Here is an 18,693-nt window from a genome sequence, read left to right as displayed (position 1 = left end):
GCTAAAATTTCTGGTTCAGCTCATAGGAAGAAATTAGAGCGACTCTTCATATTCTCCATCCCAAGCTTTGCTACCCAAGTCTGGTGACAAAGTTGCTATAAAAGTAAACAAGTATTCTTCCTAGAATAAGTCTTGATGAGCAGCCATTGAATTCCCTGTGAGAAAGTTCTAAAAGGCAAAGGCGCTCAGGCAAGCTGTTATTAATTATAATAACATAAATTATATTATACTATAATAATATTACGAGCACAGGACCATTCCATCACAACACTTAGGAAAATATGCAGAAATATCAGCAGACCAGCTTGGCTAAACAGTGAACCGATGACAGAGCTTGAATGCAAAAGGGCTTCACAAAGAATGGTGAAGAAGGGACAGATTACAAATGATCTAGAAACATCACCTGGGCATTTAGGGATGTTATCAGGAAAACCAAAGCTCAGCTAGAGTTGACAATTACAAGGAATGTTAAAGGAGCTTCACCTGCTGAACAAAGAAAATGAGGGACCTTTGCTGAAAGGCAGATTTTACAACAGTGTGGGCTCAGATAAAACAGAAGTACTCTGTGCCTTCTTTACCTCAGTCTTTACCAACACTCATTAGAGAAATATTTCAGAAAAGAGCTGCCAGCAGTGTATAAAGATCAAATCAGGCTTCACTTGACAGTACTGAGTATATTCAAGAACACTGAACCAAATGGATTGTATCCAAGAGCTTTAATAGAACTGGCAAATGCCCTCATAAGACAACTTGATATCACCTTTGAAAAGTTGGGGTGACCAGGTGAGGTCCCTGACAAATGGAGAAAAGAAAATAATTGCAAAACAAACAAACAAAAATTAAAAACCCCATAAGGACAGTTTGGGGGACCACAAGTTCATCAGACTCACTTTGTTACTCAAGAAAATAGTGCAAAGTCTTCTGAGAACACATATCTGGGCACATGAAGGATTATGGTAGCTAGTAACTATAAGCATGCAGTTCTCAAATGTAAATTATGCCTGACCAATCTGTTTTTCCCTTTAACAAAATGACTGGATTTGCAGACCAGGGGAGAATGGTGGGTGCCGCTTCCCTTGACTGCAGCAAGGCTTATCAATACTGTCACAGAATACTCTCAACATAGGAGTACTGATGTTACAGTCTGGATGGATGGACAATCAGAGGAGTTAAACTGGTTGGATCATCATGCTCAGAAGGTAGCAAACATGTATTGTAGCAATGGAGTAACATAGGGGCCTATCCTAAAACTTGGGGTTTTTCCTATTGTCTTTGGCAGTGATTCTCTAAAATTACATGCTCATCAAGTTTGCAGATGACACCAAATTGGATGGAACAGTCAATGCTCTCGAGAGCAGAGCTGCCACACAAAGATACCCAAACAGACAAGAGGAATGGGCTGACAGGAACCATATGAAATTCAACAAGACATGCAAAGTCTTGGAAAGGAATAACCCCTTGCAATGATACAGGCTGGGGAGCAGCTCTGTGTAAAAAACCTTGGTGCATGTTCAGCAAGCAAGCTGCAAGCCAGGAGCATGCCTTGGCAGCAAAGAAGGCCTGCAGTATCCTTGGCTGCATCAACAGTAGCGTAGCCAGTAGTCTGAGGAATGTGATTATCCCTCTCTAATCAGCACTCGTTGGACCAAATTTAGAATACTGTGTCCAGTTTTGGGCCCCCAGTCCAGGAAAGACACTGATAAACTGGAGCAAGTTCAGCAGAGTGCTGCCAAGCTGGTCAGGCAGACATGCCCTGTGAGAAGCAGCTTCGGGAACAGCTTGTTCAGGCTGCAGAAGAGAAGGCTTCACGGGATTTACTAACAGCTTTCCAATACCTACAGGGTGGCAAGCAAGAAGATGAAGCCAGACTCATGTTGACAGACAATGAGAAAAGACAATAGGCATAAACTGAAACAAGAGAGGTCCCAACTCAATATAAGAAAAAAACCCCACAACTTCTCACCGTGAGGACAAAAGCAGTTGGAATAGGCTGCCAAGAGGGAGATTAAAAACCTCCAAGGATGGAGGCTGTACAAAACTTGTCTGGATAAAGCCCTGATTAACCTGACCTGACTCCATAATTGACCCTGCTTTGAGTGGGATGTTGGACCAAAAACTTTCAGATGTTCCTTCCAACTTTAGGATTATTCTATAATCCTAAATTTAAGCAATCCTATATACAATGTTTTGCGTATGCTTGCACAACTTTCCAGCAGTTTTAGACCACAAACCTCCAGGGCTGAGTGAACACACTCCAATTAACTCAAACGTTCAGCACAAGCCTAGATAGAGTCCAATGTGCTTTCTCTCCCCAAATACCTACCCCTCCTCGAGGCGCAATCACCTTCCCAAAGGAAGCATATAAGAAACAGCATTTTCCCTGTCGAGGGGGAGCAAGCAGAGCACAAATCCACACGGTGGAGGCGAGCTGTGTGATGCTCCAGCGGGCTGCGGAGGCTGCAGGGGCCCGCGATGCGGAGCCGCTCCGGAGCGAGCGGGACACGGCGAGCGCGACCCGGCTCCGGTGTGCGCTGGGCGATGGTGACACCCAGCGGCCGCTGCCTGCGCCGAGGGCAGCGCCCAGCTGAGGGGAAAACATGCTGCCAACCTCCCAACTTTGCTACTCTACAAAATTAATGACGATTTTTAACGTGTATGTATATGTACACGCATTCCCCTGTACTAACCATCAAGCACAGTAACCAACCAGTGACAAATGAGCTCCTGTCCCCCCAATTTAAAGTCACACTTTTTAAACAAACTTCGGAAAAGTCATTTCAGGAGTTCTTCTAGCCTAAAAGAAAAAGGTTTCCAGAATGATGGATTAGAAGTGAAGCTTTTCATTTGTACCAGCAGGAAAGAGTTTTCAGATCTTAAGGTGCATAATAATCATCCACTTCGCTGACAAATACAACATTGATATGCTCCTTGTCAAGAAGCAGGTGTAAAAAAGTAGAATATCCAAGTTCTCCATTTACTGTATCAACATTGTCCAAGTCTTATTTATACAAATCTATAAATAGCTTTAGCATTTCAAGTTTTACAGCATCCCCAAATGTTAAAAAATATTAATTCTACTGATTCCTGAAAGATTAGTGAAGTCTTCTAATATTAGACATCTAGAGAATGAGGAGAGGCAAAGTTTCAACATGCCAGAGATTTGTGGGAATATTGTCTTCAGTGCATACACCTTGAAACTACCAAATTTCGTTTTGTCTTTCCATTTTTCCTGCTATCAGGAGTGTCATATTTGAACCAAACCATCATAGTTTCATTAAACTTCTACTCTGTTTGAAAGGTTTCCCTTTCTTCATCCAATCTACCATTCATTTTCTTAGCTGAATGATGGGTAGATGAGAAACACGTTTTTGTTACCCTCCACAGGTTAGCAGATACTCGGTTGCACAATATCTCCTAAGTTCAAACTATTCTTAAGCACTTCCCACCACAATCCAAGATCTTCAATTTGGTTCCTAGATTCCCAAAGCAAAGGAATCAGGCAGATGAAGAAAGACTCTTTTCAAGATGCATCCTACAGTGACCCACCATCTATTTGGCTACTTTGTATTTTGTGCAATTACAATTTTCATAAGATGTCCACTGTAACAAAATTAAACAAAAATAACAGATTTCTAATCATTAAGTTAAAAAACCAGCATTTTTCTTGTGGCAATACAGAAACCTGGTTAATGCAGGTTGGCTGATCTCTGCATCAGAGGAAGAGCAATGTTGCAGACAGGCTGTCTAGTTTGCTCTTGGATTTCTCAGCAGGCTTCTATAGATTGAGTAACTCAGGATTGTGCTGCACTGCTGCCTTTTCCCCTACTCTGGTCTTTACTTTGCAGCAGTAACAGAACTAGAGAAAATTTTTTGCACAGAACTGGATCCTCTAGAACTCTCAACAACTGGCACATGACAGGCAGGACACAGACAGTCCTCATCCATGTGACATAAACACTTGAAAACATCTATAGATACACAGATGAAAAACATATTTTGCATTGCGAGGGTATAAAGGCCATGGGACGTTCAAAACAACACAGTACAGCCACCTTCCACTCCTGGTCAGCAAGACAAACAGCAACACTTACATTTGTACAGCCAATTTAATGCACAGAGTCTGACCTTAACAATATTTATACCCCACAATAAATGGCACAGCAGGTGCAGCAGGGAAAGTTACACAATAAATATCTGAATGTTAAAAAGCATTCTGAAGCTCTAGAGAAGCTGATAACTCCCAGCAACTATCCTACTCCAATTTTTGTCACATTTAAACATGCTCTTTTAAACAGAGGAGTAATTAACAAGATACAGCATTTTATACTACACTTTTCTGAACTGTATTCACTTGATGAAGTCTTTTCATCCTAAAAAGTTCATGCATATCCATATTTTTCCATTTCTCATTTTTTATCAATATACAGTGCCAGATATGATTTAAACAAAGGAAAAATAGCATATACTATATGTTGAGCAAATAGTTTTCTTTAATCACCAGCACAGACAGTATGTCTCTGGCATCCAGGATGTTGAAATGAAAGAATAAAAAGCAGAACAAAAAACTAAGACAAAACTGCAAAACAACTTCAGAAATACTTCCTGCTTCCAGCTTCAATGGAAACTGAACATTAACTTAAATAATGCTTACTTATAGCATTTTTTTCCACTGTGAGGATTAGATGCAATTCAAACTTTAAAAAAAAAAGATTCTTCAGTATCAAGGACAGAACTATTATAGCTGATTTGCCAAAGTTTTGTATGGAAAAATTACTGATTATAAATGACAAAATTATTTTCTATGAAACTTAAGAAAATAGCTCTTCTCTCTGTAATGATGCCAGTACTTACCAATTCAAACCTGTGTTACATCTGCACTTCTCTAATTAATCACAAATTTATAAGCCTGCCCAAAAGACTAACTTCAGTTCTTCAAACACAGTCAAAGTCAACAACTCCACCAGAGGCTCCCTAAGAAATAATTCTTATGCTTCATTTATATAGCTAAAATTAAAGAAAGAAAAGGCTAAATAACCAACACTGTCATTTGTTAGCAGCAATAAAGACTCCCTTACATAAGGATAAACAGAATGAAATGGTCAAAAGGAAGGAATTAAGTAGCAAGAAGTAAAGCACATATCAGTTTATGTACTTACCAGACTCACAAGCTAGAAATCTTTGTAACTTCATTTACAACTAGGGAAGTAACCAAACCACCATACATAGATTTGATGAAAATTCAATACAAAAAAAACCCCTCAAAAATTCATAAGCTTACCCCAATTGTTTTTCAATTATATTTTCAAATAAGGTTTCATTTTTTAAAATTTACTCTGAATTCTTTAGTAAGTACATTATTTGATTTTCTTTTGTTCTTTTTATTCAAGCACAAGGAGGGGCTGACCAAGACAAAAATCTATTACCTTGTATTTAAGATTTCACCAACAATTTCTTGCAGCTTGTCAATGAAATTAACAAAGTTGGAAAGCCCTTTTACATGGGCTCTTAAAGGATCATACAAAGAAGATGCAGAGTCTCTTCCTCCAAGTTCTATGGTCCGGATAAAAGATGTTGCCATCTATTAGGAGAAATAGCCAGAAATATCAAACTACAGACAGACATGGACTGTACATACATTGAAATGAGCATTTCCTACAGGTCTGCAAATTGTGTAAAAGCTGGCTGATAGCAGAAATAGCTTCCCTGAAATCAAACAACAGCTCCTAATTGCAAGCTCTGTATATCTCAATATTTACAAGATCAATAACTAAATAGAATAATAGTATAAAAAAAAAACACAAGCCAAAGTAAAAATAACCCAAACTAATTTGATGTTTACATCAGCCTTTTGAAAGCTTCGGACAAAAAGTTTATTAAATCAAACAAAACTCTTTTGTTGTTGTGGCTGTTCAAATGCTCCTGCTGGCCTCACAAAAACTGCTCGCGTATTCAGAGGGCTCTCTATGACCCAAGGACAATTTTAACATAAGCATGTACATGTTGACTTCAGCTTATAACAATTTTCAGAGATGCAAATAACATATATTCAAACCTTATCAGAAATAATGACAGCTAAGGCTTCTGTCATTCTGAAAGTGTCCATATATTTTTATATGCTGCAAGACAACAAAGATGTGCCAAAAACATACCTTAGAGTACAACCCACAAAATTTTAAGGCAATAGTAAGAACAAAACCCCTAGCAGTTGTCCAGGAAGGTGAAAGCAAGGATAACAGTCCAATGTACTTGACACAGATGTAGTAATGTTAATTCTACACACAAATTTTAATTTCAGAGTACAGAGCTAAATCATAAAGCTCTTAGGGCTGGAAAGAGAAAAACTGGAATTACTCTAGCACAGAAAGTAAACCTGCCAGTATTCCTGTCTTTGTGCTAAAGATTTCCTATGGATCAAATATACAATTCATAGGACTTTGCCTTCCCAATGGAAAATACTCTCATTTTCAGGATTTCTACAAGACACAGATGCCAGAAAAGATGACTTCTTTACACAGTCAAGAAGTTTCCCCTCTGGCAACTGTGAAGACCTGGTAAATCCAGTCCAAACACATACAGTTTTTTATACAATGTTAACAGAGCATTAGGAGCTAAAATAATTAAACCTGCAACTGAGATTTCACAACTTTTCCATATTTATTCAACCATAAAAGTTTGAGAATGCAGCTGCTTCAGTGACTACATACCCATACTGTTTTTAACTCAGACTGCTGTTGTCTGCACTGAGGTTACACTGCATGCAAAATTTAATGACTATTTTGAGTACGAGAGACTACAGTGGTTCTTTGGAGAAAGTTTCAACTATTTTTGAGATGGTTCTGTGCTGACAACTACTGCAAGATCCCATTTTAGAACTGTTGAGATACATACAGAAACTATTTTTTCTGTCCACCTCGAGATACCATGACCAAACAAGAAACCACTTCTCCCCTTCTATTGTCTTTTTAGTTTTAAAATCCTGTTTATGGTGGTACTTGACTCAGCTTGCAAACATCAGTGTTGCATATTAGATTAAAGCCATATTCTCTGTTTAGAGATCTAATTTACTGGCCCTGACTTCCAGGAAGAGTAATTTGACACACATACCAGAAAAATGGACATTTTTCTCTCCTGTGAGGCGTGTTTCAGCTTAGTGAAGGCTTCTCTACCAAGTCCTCTGTCAGGAACATTTAGAATACAAGCCAATGCCAGATCATCCTTGGAATTCACCAAAAGGCTTAAATATGAACAGACAGTCTTCTTTGCCAGGATCGTCACCTGCATGAGAAAACATCACACAAATTGGTCCTCCTGCTGCTGTAAATAATGTTTCATTTTATTTTAAAGTTAATTAGACATGTACTGATGTAGTTTTTGGAAGAGTAAGAATTCACCTTACATCATTTCAAAATTCTACTTTATGCATGAGGATTCTGGAAGTCTCGAAAACAAACATAATGAGTTAGAATTGCATACATGGTAACTGAATGCTCACAAGGTGTTTGAGGGTTGTTAAAATTGGTTATAAACTTCTGTTTAGAAACCTCCCCACAGAGATCCCTTTTCTATCTCAAAGCAAATACTAGCACCATTAAACCATGTAAGAGTTTGTCACTAACTTCAAAAAGACTAAGATTTTAAACTACTTGCCAGCTCTACCACAGATTCAGTAATTTTTTCTTTTAGCTTCCAGGGAATTTCGACCAAAGAAACTCCACTGACTGAGTTTGGACATAAATTGTGATCCAGCCCCACCCACATAACCAATATATAACATTGTAATTGCTAATATTGCAGCACTGTTCGAGACCCTGTGAGAACAGCCCCAGGACAGAAGAATTTACAGTTCTTTTGCAAGCAAAGAAAAAAAAAATCAAAAAAGGAGGCCATTAAAAGAAGAACATATAAGAAAATTTATACCTGCTATGGAATATCTTCTCATCCCACAGTACATATAGAACAAAATATAGTTACAAAACCAAACATGTGCCTATGACAGTCTGCAAAGACAGTCCTCAGAGAAGGAAAAAAGAGCAAAGACTATTTTTACTGCACAAGTCAAAGCAGAAAGAAAGCCACTGTGTTAGTGGTAGAAGTGCTGTTTAGAGGAGAACCTCAGTTCAAAAAATATTTTCTTGTCCAGAAATATTTTGAGTTTTACCCAAAGATTGCTTTGAAATTGACATTTATTATGAGAAAAGCAAGTTTGGAAATGACTAAAGCTCCAGCATTTCAAACACTACTAGAATGCTAGAAAGTTTCTAATGCTAGCGCTAGAAAGTACACAAAGATTCTTATTTTGGTGATTGAAAGGGTAAAAGCAGAGAGTCCTCAAGTCCTCCATTGGGACAGCCAAACTTTGTTTGCTTTGCTCCAGCTACCACTACAGTGGCTATTCAGATTTCTTCCATATGTAAGGGACTACAAGCTAATAAAATAAAATCAAAGGAGAGTACTTTAGTTATTTAATGTGCAGTCAAAACAATGTTGGAGTCATGGTGTATTTGTAGAAAAATTTGTTCTATATCAAGTGCCTGTCACGCTGGACTGCCCTCCAGAATATTAATTTCAGCACATAGCTCCATACACACCTCCAATCTACTCAAGTGATACAGAATTTGGATATGCAGGTTGGTTTTTTTTCAACCCAGCCACATTTGAATAACAATCATGGGAAAATAAAACTATGTCATATTTCATCTTTTTAATAGATACAGAACATTACAAGAGACAAAAATAATTTTTACCTTCACATGCTCCTGGCCCTGTCTGTTGATTTGTGTAGGAGTAGAAAGAACAGCACCATTATTTTCTTGTGCATTCATTAAACCAGAAATAAATTCCAACAGCTGAACCTTTAATAAAAAGATCATAATAAACTTAAACATGAAGATGACTAGAAAGGAAAAGTGGGTCTAAAACCTGGTGTAAACCTATCTGTCACTTTGCTAGTGTTTGAGCTCACCACAGCCCTCACAGTCTACTTTTAGTTTTAGTCTTTTGAAGTACAACTGTTCTAGTAGAGAAGTGAAGTGCAAGATTAAAATTAACTTACAAATTACCTCAGTTATGTTCTACACTTGCACTAAAATGCACTGCTTAAATTTTGGAGAACATTAATATGTTATGCCAAGTTCAGGAAGAGCTCATAAACCCATCTAAGTTCTCTATCTTCCCCATGAAAAGCGGGAGGAAAAGAAAAACACATTAAAACTCCCAGATAAACAAAAGACCTGCAATAAACTACAACAGAGCTGTAACTGAGTGGCTGAACTGGAACTTCTGAAAAAAACCCCTAACATGCAAATACATATATTATACAGAAGTTTTGCTTAAAGAGCATGGTATTTTCAAAACAGTAATCATTAAAAATATTTTGGCTGCACATCAAGAGACAACCAAAACTCCATGACATGTTAATTACTAAACTTTGTTCCAGTTTTATCAAATCTCTAACGTTTATTCCTATTTATGGCAAGGAGTCATTTATTCATAGAAGAGTTGTGGCACCTCACTATCCAGCAGGACAACAGAGAAATAGTTTTTGAGTGAATTTAAAATCCCTTTACAAAACTTAGGAATTTAAACTCAAGGGCTTCTCCAAAGTTGTGAATAATCCAGAGCTCCTATGTATAATTAGAAGTGCCATAAATCCATAACTGGAACCAGAAATATGTCAAAACAACATAAAAGGTCAAACAAACATAATACTTACAGGGTATATGCTTTCATCTTCAGCTAAAAGTCCAAGACTACAGCACTTCTGATATATGTCTATTAAATCTAACATGTTGCTTCTTGCTAAGAAGGCATGATAGGCTTTTTTCACATCAGCATAATTTTCAGGTTCTTTCATGTTTTCATAGAATCCCAGTTTGTCATGTAACAAATAGTTCCACATTTCCAACACATCACTAAGTGACACTGTGAAGTCTCCATGGTGCTAACGGAAAAAAAAAAAGGCAAAAAAAGAAGTTGCATATTCAGCATAGTTTTGAACACAAATGTAAGCAAGCTGCAAATATATAAGCAACAAACATATATTTGAAAATCATTACAATTTGATCAGCAACAAAGTCTCACTTACAGCTTTGCATGGACAGTTGAATTTTGTTATATTCTGTCAGTATTTGTTCCTGATCTTTAAACTACCAGGCATATATATTAAACTTCACTCATGAGAAAATACAGTGAATGTTGCAGGACTACTTCTTGCATAAAGTTCTTTATTTGCAGAAATAGTTTTCAGCATGGCAGGCATTTCCTTCCCAAAGGGAGTAAATATGGCCCCCTTACTTTGTTTCAAGCAGTAAACTGGGAAAACATATGTCAATTTTAAAAAAGGAGGTTTTCTTTCTTGTGCTAATACAGTTATACTTTACCGTAACATTGACAGTGCTGCAACACAGTTCTAATAAATACATTAAAGCCACGCACATCCCTCTGTTACTACTACTGTAATTAACATTAACTATGCAGTATAGACTACACTCTTTTAGTGAAAATTACCAGATTTTGTTCCACATGCCTCTCTGCCATCTCCTCCAACCACTTGCTCTTACCACCTTCTCTTTCACAACTTGTCCTCCTCATTTTTGTCCACACCCTGCTCTTTAAAGTGAGTACCAGTTCCCAGCTCCTGCTGGTAAACTTTTGTCCACACTTCTGGTATCTAAAGCACTCTACAATATGTGGCAGCAAAAAAAGGTGGTTTACACCCCATAAGGTGAGATAAATGCCCTGTGAACAAGTAACAAGCCTTGCTTTGCCTGTCCATAGTGGCAGATAGCTCCTAAACAGCAACGGTTTAACTCTATTTCATGACATTTCCACATTAAGCAAAATAATTACTTATAAATACCATTAGCAACAGAACACATGAAGTAAGAAAACATGAGAAATTCTAATAATTTATGTTGTTCAAGCCCAAATTATCCCTCCTTTGGGTTCTAACACATTTAGCACAACTTTCTCAATAGACCTCATTAAATACACAATTCCAAAATCCTGAAAGTCAACTATTTTGATGTTGCCCAGGCAAAGAACAACAAGAGAAAATAAAAGAACACTCACACATATTAGCTTCAGAGCACTTTTCTGCCTTCTTATTTGTGCATGGGTTATAACAAATCAGCACTATGAACTTACATATTATTCCACATATCACCAGGATGCTAAAACTGCATGTGCTTTCTGAAAAGCACCTCATTTTCATTTCAGCCCCACAAAAAATTAAACATATAATCATATTATAACTCAATTTAAACAGATCAAAGCAGTAGTAGATGGGAAAAAAATGTTGTTTTCTCACTTTATTTTGAATCAAAATCCTTCTGGAGTACCAAGTTAAAGTACAACTTCATAAGGTATCTAATAAATCAAAACCTTTCCTCACCAGATCAAGGGCCTGCAGAGATTAGCAAAGTTTATGTTAGTGCTGCAAAAATATTTTAAATCCAAATATTGCATTCCAGATATTAACCTTTGTGATCAAGCATTTACTGTGATGGCATATTCCATTACTTACACAGTCATTTTGTCAAGTCTCTGGTTTTAAAATTAATTTTAAAAATACTGTGGTGTTTTGCAGTAAGCATTTGTCAAGTGGCTAATAGCTTAAGGAAGTTCAAAAAGTCCCATGTTTTCATTCTATTATAGGCAGAGCAAGTATTTCCTTTCATAGGAATAGAACCAATGCAGTATTATAAAGTACCTTCACTTCCTGGTAATACATCATATTAAGTTACCTGGGGACTCTGGTTTTACAATGTCTGAAATCCAGTAGCAGCATTTCATGCCTAAAAACACCATTTTTTACTATTTTGAAGGTATTGTAAGTTTTCTAGTGCTAACTACATAGTAAAGTAATATCTATTTTGACAGCAAATTTTTTCAAAAAAACAAAGCTGTGCATTTCAGCCTCAAAATTTTGGCTTCCACCTTCCCCAAACAAAGGCTCACCAACTCTTTTAGGAATATGAGTGTAAAAGACTGCTGTGCTTAAGCACCACCTCTGTGTTGGGGCTATTCTTTCCAGGCATACTTCCCAGACTGCAGCATTGTTTTCTGGCTTTGTCCTTGAGTTGGGTGTCCTAGATTGCCAAGCAATATGTATTCCATTTACCATCTGTTAGGGGTATGGCAGTTGTCTTCTGTTAAGTGGGCAGTTTTCCTTACCTCTTCCACAACCAATCCTCTCTCTTGGGAGTCATCTGCTGATAACAGGCTATTGAATGTCACTGCATGGCTGGTAAGAATTACAGCAACACACTGAGATGCCCTACCCAGAGAGAGGAGCTAAGCATTCCTAACTGGATATAATCTGAGATCTTGGAACACCAGCACAGCTTCTGCACTAGATTTCCCAGAACAGCTACCTCTTCCACTGGATCTTCAGAGGAAGACTCCACCCTTCTACAAGATCCCTGCTCCAACAGAACCACCCCTGACACTCCAGGAGGGCTGCAGCTACAATTCCAATTGGACTGCCACCAACACCCTGACCTGCAGGGTGGCAGGGTGCGTTCTGACTCTGTCAGTGTTGTTTTGGTTTACTGCATTGTTTTTTCGGGTTTTTAAAAAATATCCTCCCTAATAAAGAACTGTCATTCCTGCTCCCATATCTTTGCTTGAGCCCCCTTTAATTTCAAATTTACAACAATTCAGAGGGAGGGGGTTTACAGTTTCCCGTTCAGGGGAGGCTCCTGCCTTCCTTAGCAGACACCTGTCTTTCCAAACCAAGACATTGGGCAATTCTATGCTCTTGTCACCTCTAGTCCCACTCAGCCTTCCCTGCTTCCCTACACTCTCACACAGCAGAGGAGTTCCCAAACTGTGGTACATAAAGCACATTAGGGTAGGAAAAGCAGCATTTTTAATAAGCTTCCCATCATGCTGATAGTGTTGTGCACAGACTGAGAAACTGGTTCATGTGAACACAAGCACATAGACATCAGACAGTCGTGAGGTTCCAAAGTGCAGAATCAGTGAAGTTACAGGTGAATAGCCCAAGCTTAGAGAAATGGCAATATTATAAAATAGCAATAAATAAAATGACAATGGCATAGGCACTCAACACTTTTTTTCTTTGGTGGGTGAGGGGGAGTGTTGAGGGACAAAGTACCAAGAGAGTAGATACTCTGTTTAAAGATTACTAGAGAGCTATTGTACATGCGGGACACTGGAACAGCAGTTGCAACAGCAAAATCACAGAATAGGCAAAGCAAAAACTGTACTCACCCAAACAACAAAGCAGCACTTTCTAAAGCCAACTCTATCAATTATAGTGGTAATAAAAACAAAAGACTGAAAATTTAAAACCCTGCTGGTTAGAAACAAAAAAAAAAAAAAACAAACTCCACACAACTTTGCTTCCTCTTTTACCCCTCAAAACAGACACCTGTAATACTATAGAGAGAGGGGTGGGAGGGAGAAGAAAAAGTCCTATTGATAAGCTAGGAAAGATGTTTCAAGACTTAGGTAGCAAGAGTTTTAACACAGTTAAAACAACCCCAATTGTTGAGCAAAAACACATGAAAGTAACTTACAGATAGGATTTGATTACACAGGGTATGAGAAAGACAATAGAACAGGCTCAATATATAATTTCCTCTAAAAAAAATCCATGGAAATATTTATTACTTCAAATTCTTTCCTAAAAAAGAGCCTGCCCCTTGTAGAGAAGGCTACTCAGCACTGCTGAGACCAAATTCTGGGCTCTCAGTTTGAGGGAGGCACAAAGACACACTGGAGAGAAGTCCAACAAAGTTCACAGACATCACAGGAGCACACATGAGGAAAGGCTGAGAAAGCTGTGGCTGTTTAGTCTGGACAAAAGAAGGCTCAGGGAAGATCTCCTCACTGCATACCAATATCTGAAGGGAGGGTGCAAAGAGGATGGAGCCAGGAGATTTGCTAAGGTGCCCAGTGGTAGGAGCAGAGGCAATGGACCCAAACTGAAACACACAGAGAAGGTTCCCTCTGAACATCAGGAACCACCTTTTTACTCTGAGGATGCCTGAGTACTGGCACAGGTTGTCCAGGAAGGTTATGGAGTCTCCATCCTCAGAGACAATTTGAAAGACACCTGGACAGTTGCCCTACTTGAGGGAGGCTGGATAAGATGACCTCCAGAGTTCCCTTCCAACTTCAACCCTTCTGTGATTCTGTGAATAATTAATCATGCTGAAGAATGGCCAAGACAACTTCTCTTAGCAGCATCATCACAACATACTACAAGCAACATATCACATAAAATTGCTACAAAGTTAGTTAGGAGTATCTCATTGCCAAAAGGAAAACAAATAGAACAGTTTAAGGGAGTAACACTGTAAACCTCCACATTTTTCTTCATTTGCCAACATGGAAACAGGATAACTAGGGAAATCGTTTGAAGAAATACAAGACACCAAACAGAACACAATATTCTTCAGTCAGCATGCAAAATGCGCTCATGGAAGCACAGAACAGAACTAAACCACATACCACAACTGCTTTTTTGCAAAATCTGAAATATACAAACACAAATTTTAAAAGGGAAGATATATTTCTAAAATCAACAATGAAACAGTTTTGCATCCAGTACCTAAGTTCTCATTCTAGAAGAGAGATTTACAACACATTTAAGTCTGACAACTTAAGTTCACAGATTCTGGAAAAATAATTGTTTTTTACACTTCAGTTTCCCATCCCCCTAGCTAAAACAGCCATAGTCTAAAAATGACAGGTGATTATTTGACCTAAAAACTCATCTTCTACCCCTGCTGATCCACGGGTAGAAATAGTCAAAGCAATTACTCTCAGCTGAACTTCATCTTGAAAACTGTTTGTACTATTTCAGACCTTGAGGAAGATTCTTCTTCAAAAATGATTAGTGTAGATCTAAAATCTAGCAACAATCTAGGTGAAAGGTATTTGCTTCCATCACAGACCTTATGCCACTTGTCTTTATGCCACATGGCTACAACTGTGTCACAAATCAAAGTATTTTCAGACGGATTCAGAGCATAGATTTTTTTTTTTTCTTTCATCCCTGCTGTTTGATCAGGGTTTATCACACTTTTTGCTACCCTTATTCTGGTGAAATTTAATAAATTATAAAGCTTTTAAACTTCCCTAGAGTTCTCCTAAAAGCTTTGTAATTTTCATTTCCACTGCGAATACAGGTGCCAGTTAAAACACCAAATCCATTAAAATGGTCAGGGCCCCTAAAGGAAGAGAAGTGTATTTTGGCTGTTTGTGATAGGTTGGATATGTTGGGTTTTTCTCAATACAGCCATTCAATAGCCTGCTAATGAAATTATTTTTATTGCAGCAATTGACCTTACTAAAATAGATTTCCATTCTACAGGTGCTAACAATTCAAAATTATTGTATTTAAATCAGAAACCTAACAAGGGACATGCCTACAGCTGTAACACTCTGCATCTTGGTTTGAAGTTTCAATGCTGGACAAAATAAACCAGAGAGATTTTGTTTTAAGATTGTGAACTTCAAAATTGATATCATCTAAAGAAATTGTGCTTCAGAGGCAGAACATGCAAATGCTAAAATAATTTTAATCCACATATGCAAGCCAAGGTTTGTCTTATTAGACCAACTAGTATAATCAGAAAAAACATATCAGAGTTTTGAAAAGTTGTTCTTCAGATCTGAAGGAGAAGCTAAACATTTAAAAATTAAATTAGTTGAAAATAACAGCTATAATTTTTGTTAGAGCATCTCTGAAAGAAAAGATATTTCTGGAAGAGAGGAATATTTTCTGGAAGAGGAAAAAAAAGGATAAAGTAGAATAAACTAATTACCTCTAGTGGAAGGAAAAAAGTTATTGTAAGGAAAGCAGGGAGCAATGAACCATAACCTTTTCCCGTCTGTAAGCTTTGGCATACAGTAGAACAACACATTTTAGTTTCCAGAGGTGGCTTTGGAAAACTGTTTGCAGTTTTCCCTTGAGAATCACAACAAACATGACAAACAGCAATCACCTCCATATGTAGTTTTGCATTAATTTCTTTTGCCAGTTTTCCAAGAGTTAATTTTGATGCACACTGATTTTCTCATTTTAACCTACACAGGTATTGTGAGGATACCAGGCTCCTGGCTGGAATATATTACATTCCAACAAGTACAAATGTAGTCTCTTGGCATTCTAGCATCCTTACTGTTATGTTTCTAACAACGGGGGATGACTTAACCAGTTTCATACTTAATGTTTAGACAAGAGATACCCCAAGTCTGCACATTTTAGACTACAAAACTTTTTGTGATGCACAAACTGAAGCAGGTTTTCTGTTTGTTTGGGTTTTTTATTGGCGTAGGGATTTCACTTTGATGTGGTGCTCTTGTTTCTGGTATGTTTGTTGATTTGGAACGTTTGTTTTGGTTTTCTTACACTAAAGCTTTGTGCTAGGAGTTTGACTTACTATGCAACACTTGAGTAAGTCTTCCAAAAACAGTCAGTATTGTTTTCATCAATAATTAGGTTAATTAACCTGAAAAGGTATCTTTAGGTTATTAAAACAAGTATTGCAATAGTTTTCCTTAGATAAGACACGGGCAAAGGCCTGATTGTATATTGCAACTGCTTCTGGTATGTTTCAGACATCCTCCAGCTCTGACAAGCCATAATGCTTCTTTCAGAGACACTTTAGGGTTACACCTCCTCTTCACCATTTGACACTTCATGTACACACACAGAGAAAGCCACAAAATTCCTACTGGTACTGGGTACACACACTCACAACTTACAGGTACACATAGGTCTTTACATGACAAGTGTCAGGAAAAGCAGCAGCCAAGAACATACTGTGGGAAGTGCAACTCACACAAACTATACCAAATCAGTTTTGTAATCATTTTCTTCACGTCATGCAAAAATATTTTTGGAGTACCCAGAAAAAAAATGCACCGCAAATGCCATAGTTCTCCCACAGTAATCTCTAGCACAAAAGAAATAAAAGATGGAAATAAACAGAAGTGACGTGGTCAGCAGAAATACACTAGTCTTTAAAGTTTGGAGCTCAAATATACACATAAAGCACTTCCATCCTCCCATCTGTCTTGCAAATCCTTTTTCTAAACCCTGCTTCAATAGCGCACTTAACCATAATAATTCTCTTGCCTTGCTGCATCTGGCCCTCAGACACACCTTGTTTTAACAAACAGCAAGGAAACAACAAAAAAAGTCATTTCAAGTTGGTGCCTAAGCACTAAGTGCAGCCAGGGAACCAAGTCTGAGGTGTGCCAAGTACCAAGAACATACTGCAAAGAATGCTAACCTGTTTATTGACTTCAGCCATGGACAGTTGTAACGCCATCAACATGCAGTCTGCTCCACATACCGTAGTCCTTTCAGAGTTGGAAAATAAAGGCCATTGTCTTCTGAAACACTTGACCAAGTGTAAAATCTTTTGCTGGAAAGTAACCATTGTCCAGACTAGAAGATTGATATAATCAAGAAAAAAACAAATACAACTATGCCAGAGGAATATGCAGGTCTTCACCTCCCTACAAGCTGAGCAAACCCTGTTGTATCTTCTTAAAGACCAAGTTCCCAGAATAAACTCTTCCAACTAAACCAGACTTGCCTCACTGTGACAGAGCAACTATGAAGTTAAGGGGTTAAAAGTGTTTATGCATGTCACGCCTTCATGAAGCCCTTACTTTCCTTGTATATTATGCCAGCATAAAGGAATGTTATCACAAATGTGAGTCTTTGTCTTCAAAAGCAGCCTCAGAGTGTCTTCAGTACTTTCTGCATTCACTGTACATACAGATGAGTGCCTATAAGGATGTTTTAAACCTGGAAAAAAAGATATTTAATATTTCTAAGAGTTACTAACACAGACGATTCTGAACACTTTTGTTACCAATATAGTCTTTTCCATTTTTTTCAAATTTTGGGGCGGGGGGGAGTGGGGGGGTGTTTAAACTCTTCTCTAGCAATAATTGGACTACCTCATGCTTTGGTCTCTCTCACCTCCTTACATTTGTCAAGATGAGGTACATGACAATGTAGCAGAAGTTTGCCTTTCAACTTGTAATTTTCTGAAACAAAGTTTACGAACACTACAGCGACAGTACAGGAGCAACAGCCATCCCATTTATTTCCAGAAGACAGAACTCAACCTTTGACCTTTTCTCATACAGCTGAGGCAGAGCCCAGAGCGCGTTTGTTTTTTGGTTACTGGCACGACTGTAACAAACCGAGGAAGCGTGGCCAAGGGCAGGGAGGACAGGAGGCATCGGGAAACCAGCACGACTGCAACAGCAACTTCTCCAAAACGTTTGAAGGGGACAACCCACTTGACAATGTGAACGTGACACGAGGGTCACAGAGGATGAAACAGGTGGGCTGCAAGTCACCGTGGAGTAGAGTAAAACCTCTCCGAAAGCTTTCCTTTCTCCCCACCCTGCGAGCTTTCCAGGGGGACCATACCCGTCGCTCCCACCGAAACAGCCCGAACAAGCCGGAACCCCGCGGAGCCGCCCCTAGCACCCAGAAGCCGGCATGGGCATTACCATTGCGGCCGAGAGGTCCGGCCGGGCCGCCCCAGGCCCCGCAGCCGTGCCCCGAGCGCGGTGCCGGAGCTCGGCGGTGCCCTCAGCGCGGGGCCGAGCGCTGCCGCTGCCGCTGCCGTGGCGGCGGGGCCGGGCCGGGCCAGGGCGCGGCGGCCGCGTTCAAATCCGCCGCGCGGC

General features: G+C 38.8%; 1 protein-coding gene across 3 annotated transcripts in view; it reads right to left on the bottom strand.

The window, feature by feature from the left end:
- PARPBP (PARP1 binding protein) overlaps positions 1–18,631 on the bottom strand; it is a 39,544-nt gene extending 20,913 nt beyond the window's left edge. For all 3 annotated transcript variants that reach the window (XM_084206715.1, XM_084206716.1, XM_084206717.1), the window contains exons 1-6: positions 18,517–18,631; positions 17,274–17,797; positions 9,713–9,940; positions 8,745–8,852; positions 7,105–7,275; positions 5,424–5,578 (exon numbers count right to left, since the gene is read on the bottom strand). In XM_084206715.1, coding sequence (XP_084062841.1) covers positions 5,424–5,578; positions 7,105–7,275; positions 8,745–8,852; positions 9,713–9,940; positions 17,274–17,423 — 812 coding nt within the window. In that variant the 5' untranslated portion in view covers positions 17,424–17,797; positions 18,517–18,631. The remainder of the gene's footprint in view (positions 1–5,423; positions 5,579–7,104; positions 7,276–8,744; positions 8,853–9,712; positions 9,941–17,273; positions 17,798–18,516) is intronic.
- Positions 18,632–18,693: the final 62 nt, after the last annotated feature.

The sequence above is a fragment of the Fringilla coelebs genome, assembly GCF_963513975.1.
Source record: "Fringilla coelebs genome assembly, chromosome: 5".
NCBI lineage: Eukaryota > Metazoa > Chordata > Aves > Passeriformes > Fringillidae > Fringilla > Fringilla coelebs.
Note: the sequence above shows the minus strand (reverse complement) of the source record. Positions and strands in the feature narration are given on the sequence as shown.